Raw genomic sequence first — 4,171 nt, forward strand, 5'->3', positions numbered from 1 at the left:
TCGCCGATTTGAGGTGGAAGAGAGATCTTCTTGGCTGAGTCATGTCGGAGGTGGTTCGTGTGCTGCGGCCTCTGCCGGGAATTCCAGAGAGTTTCCACTTTGCATTTTACAAATAACACGACGTGCATTCAACGTACGCCTCCCATCAGCACTTACAACAAGAAACGTGCTCCAAGCGGCTCGCAGTTCAAGTGTCGCTTAGATGTGGTGTTGGGTGATATGGTTTAGGGGTGACCTTGTAGTGTAGGGTCAATGGTTGGACTCGATGATCCCAAGGGTCTTTTCCAACCTGAATTGTTCTATGATTCTATGGTTCTGTGAAATATCTGGATACTAAACCTTTACAAACAGGTGCACGGCTGTTTCCGGGCAAAGGTGTTTATGCCGTGTCAGTCAGCATTCCTCCTTCTCTTTGAGTAATTTTCAGATTGAGTCACTTGGACGCGCCATCAGAATGCATTTTAACATTTGCATACTACAAATATTAGTAATTCAGGCTGCGTGCCCTATGTTGCTCTCTACAACTCCTTGACAGGAGGTTGTAGAGAGGCAAGGGTTGTTCTGTTCTCCCTCGTGGCGAGTGATGGGACAAGGGGGCGCTTGCTCGAAACGGGGATCTCTAAGCTTGTGCACTTTTAAAGGTTCTAAAATGACAAGAGACCTTCTGTGATTTGCCCCAAGATGGGTTGTTTGGGCTTATTTGTGGTGTTTAAACTAGCCCTGTGTTCTGTGCTCGTCTCCTGCTCCTGGTTGCCAAGAGTTAGCAGGAAGGTTGGCCAGTGGGTTAAACGGGGCTCTTAAATAGCCTCACCCAGATTGGAGGGCTTCATGAGTACGTTTTTAATTTTAGGTCCAGGAAATCAGTTCTGCAGGGAAAGCCAAGCCTGCTGGGTGCTGTGGGCAGGAGGTTGGTGCATTGCTCCCCCCAAAAAAACCCCAGAACACCAAGGAACAGAAAGCACCAAGGATGCTGCGTGTGGGGTGGGTGGATGCTCGCTGCTGGGCTGGTTTCTCTACAGGGGAAGAGAACAATTTAGAAAAACTTGGGCCCTGCTGAGCAGCCCAGAAGCGACAGCATGTGCCGAAACGGGGACTCGGCGCAAAATGATGCCGTTCCCAGCTCTCTTGGGGCTGGCACGAGCAGCAGGTGGAAAAACCAGCGCTGGTGGCTGGGCCGAGGCGCGAGAAACCCGAAGCCTACGAGGTAATGCTGTGTGTGCAGCACTTGGAAAGGTCACAGGTGGCTGATGTAAGGACTGGATTCCCCGTAATGTGATAAACGGTTTGGGCGCAGTGCCGTGGAGCCACTTATTCTCGTGGATCTGCAGAAAGCAGGCGGCGGGGTTTGTGCACAGTCCTGCAACGAGCCAGTGACATGCTCCCGCGGCCAAGGCGGCCAACGGCGTCCTGGGGGACATCAAGAAGAGCGTGGCCAGCAGGTGGAGGGAGGTCATCCACCCCCTCTGCTGCCCTGATGAGGCCGCATCTGGAGAGCTGGGGCCAGTTCTGGCCTCCCCAGTTCAAGAAGGACAAGGAGCTGCTGGAAAGAGCCCAGTGCAGGGACACCGGGATGAGAGGACGGGAGCATCTCCCACCCGAGGGAAGGCTCAGAGAGCTGGGGAGACTCTCAAACCCCACCTGGACGTGTTCCTGTGGGATCTGCCCTGCGTGACCCTGCTCTGGCAGGGGCTTGGACTGGATGATCACCAGAGGTCCCTTCCAACCCTGACCATTCGGTGGTTCCACGAGATGGGGCAGGCAGCCTTGCCGTGAGGCCAAGGGGCAGCTCAGGGTGCTCCGATCAGCCAGGGTGGGCTCAAGCATCCCCTGGGAGTTGTGTGAAAGTGAAGAAGCTGAGGAACCACCACGAGGCAAGACCTCCAGGTCTGTACACCGTCCAAACGCCAGCCCCACGTCGGGATCGATGCTTTGCATTCTCACCCGGAGAAGGAAAGCCCTGGAGCTGCTCGGGGTTTTATTTTTAATGCCACCCTCCTATACGTGGTCCCCAGGAGCATCTCTCTGAGCTTTGCCTCCTTGTTTTCCTTTTTTCCTGACACAAAAGCTGCTGCAGACCTGGAACGTGGCGCAGGCGATGTGTCCGTGCCTCTGCCCGGGCTCAGTGACTGGCCACAGGCAGTTTTGCTTGCAGAGCATTGTTTGCTGAGCTGCTTCTCGGCTGACAACTCCCATTGTGCCAAATACTAAAAAAAAAAAAAAAAAAAGAAAAAAAAGAGAGAGAAAGGCAGAAAGAAAAAAGAGCCCAAACCACTTTTTGCAGTGTGGCGTGCTTGCTTCTATGTGTAAAGGCAGTTTAACATGCTGGGCAGCCTTTTGGAAAAATAACCCCACTCTCTTTTCCAAACAGAACTTCACCGCTTCGCTGAAAATGTCTGGCAAAACGACGAGCACGACCAACAACATAGCCCAGGCCCGAAGGACTGTCCAGCAGTTAAGAATAGAAGCCTCAATAGAAAGAATAAAGGTGAGACCACATCCTTTTTCACTCCTTTTTTTTTTTATTTTTTGTATTTTCTCCCTTCCAGCTGCAGGGCAATAAGGTAGTGGGGTGTGCACCCGCAGTTCAGTGTTTTTCCCATCTCGTCAACATGTCAGATCAACAAAATCTGAATAAATCTAATTAATGTGGCTGCCTACCAGCGATACCCGCAGGTAGCTCAGTGTTCTGTGGGCTTGTAGGAGAGCCAAAGCCAGATACGAGGTGAAAACCAAACATGTGAACCAGAAGGAAGGTTTTCATTTCCAGTTTCATGCATGTTGTGTGATTTTGTTCTGTCCTTCAGCTGGCTGAACCCTGCATCTGCGAGGAAGGTGCATGCGTAGGGACACTACTGGGGAAAAAAAAAAAAAAGGCAGCAGAAACTGGATTCATTTAACTTAAGGAAGAAAAGAAACCAGACTTTTTTTTCTATTTGGCTGTGCTCCTTGAACTGCTGCCCAGTCCCTTTTGGAGAGCAGCAGAACCAACATGCAGGTTCCCGGAGCAGCGGCGGGGTGGTCGGGAGTGGGGCCGTGCCGGGGCGAGCTCTGCTCTGCCTTCCCGGATGGGCCGGTCATCTGAGGACACCCCTGTTTACCATCCCCAGCTTTAGAGATGAGGAGTTCCTCGTTACAAACCCGCTCTATTAGTTTGAACCTCCTGCTGTTTATTTTTAGTCTTCTGGAGAAGCCGGGTGGGAACCTGGTGGTGCCTTTGCTTCATGTCACAAACTGACCCCAAAGAGCACCAGGCTCCATCCTTCCTTCCAACCTGGGCTCCGTCCTTCCCTCCTCTCCAGGCTCCATCCTTCCTTCTTCTCCAGGCTCCATCCTTCCTTCTTCTCCAGGTTCCATCCTTCCTTCTTCTCCAGGCTCCATCCTTCCCTCTTCTCCAGGCTCCATCCTTCCCTCTTCTCCAGGCTCCATCCTTCCCTCCTCCCCAGGCTCCATCGTTCCCTCTTCTCCAGGCTCCATCCTTCCCTCCTCCCCGGGCTCCATCGTTCCCTCTTCTCCAGGCTCCATCCTTGCCTCCTCCCTGGGCTCCATCTTTCCCTCCTCTCTGGGTTCCATCCTTCCCTCCTTTCCAGGCCCCATCCTCCTCTTCTCTCCAGGACCCGTCCTTCCCTCCTCCCCAGAATCCACCCATCCCTCCTGCCTGCAGCTGAAGCTGGAGTGAGCCCGTGGCAGCATTTTTTGCAGGACACGGGGCTCTCCAAGCACCTCTCCTGCCCGGGGACCTTGTACCCATCAGCAGCTCTCGCTTTTCCCTGCGAAACACCATTTTACAGTCGGTGTTTTTTTTTTCTTTCTCCCCCGTCTTCGGCAGGTGTCGAAAGCGTCAGCAGACCTCATGCTGTACTGTGAAGAGCACGCCAAGAAGGATCCGTTGCTGATGGGCATACCCGCTTCCGAGAACCCTTTCAAGGACAAGAAGACCTGCGTTTTGTTATAGGAGAGTGGCGGCTCCTCCGCAGCCCCTCCCGGGGCAAAAACAGCCATGAAAAATGCCCCGTCAGGTACCAAATCCCCCGTCAGGTACCACATCCCTGTCAGGTACCAGCTCTCCCTGGAGTTAAGAGCAGCTGGCTGTTCTTTCCCCAAGCGTAGAATCGATTCCTTCAAAGCTCTCTTCAAGCATTTCTTCTGTTCCCTGCCTTTATTAGGAAGCGAG

At 53.1% G+C, this 4,171-nt stretch overlaps 1 protein-coding gene across 1 annotated transcript; it reads left to right on the plus strand.

Moving 5' to 3' along the window:
• Positions 1-2,389: 2,389 nt before the first annotated feature.
• GNG12 (guanine nucleotide binding protein (G protein), gamma 12) lies at positions 2,390-3,952 on the plus strand. The gene is made up of 2 exons (XM_009865313.1): positions 2,390-2,485; positions 3,827-3,952. Exons 1-2 carry the CDS (start codon positions 2,390-2,392, stop codon positions 3,950-3,952), a joined length of 222 nt encoding a protein of 73 aa, XP_009863615.1.
• The last annotated feature ends 219 nt before the right edge of the window (positions 3,953-4,171 follow it).

The sequence above is a fragment of the Apaloderma vittatum genome, unplaced genomic scaffold (assembly GCF_000703405.1).
Source record: "Apaloderma vittatum isolate BGI_N311 unplaced genomic scaffold, ASM70340v1 scaffold8742, whole genome shotgun sequence".
Lineage (NCBI taxonomy): Eukaryota > Metazoa > Chordata > Aves > Trogoniformes > Trogonidae > Apaloderma > Apaloderma vittatum.

What these genes read in the sequence shown, in the direction of transcription:
- GNG12 (XM_009865313.1), top strand. Translation starts at nt 2,390, where the DNA reads ATGTCTGGCAAAACGACGAGCACGACCAACAACATAGCCCAGGCCCGA. An exon ending in CCTCAATAGAAAGAATAAAG is followed by an intron (nt 2,486 to 3,826) that starts GTGAGACCACAT and finishes CGTCTTCGGCAG; the next exon opens with GTGTCGAAAGCGTCAGCAGA.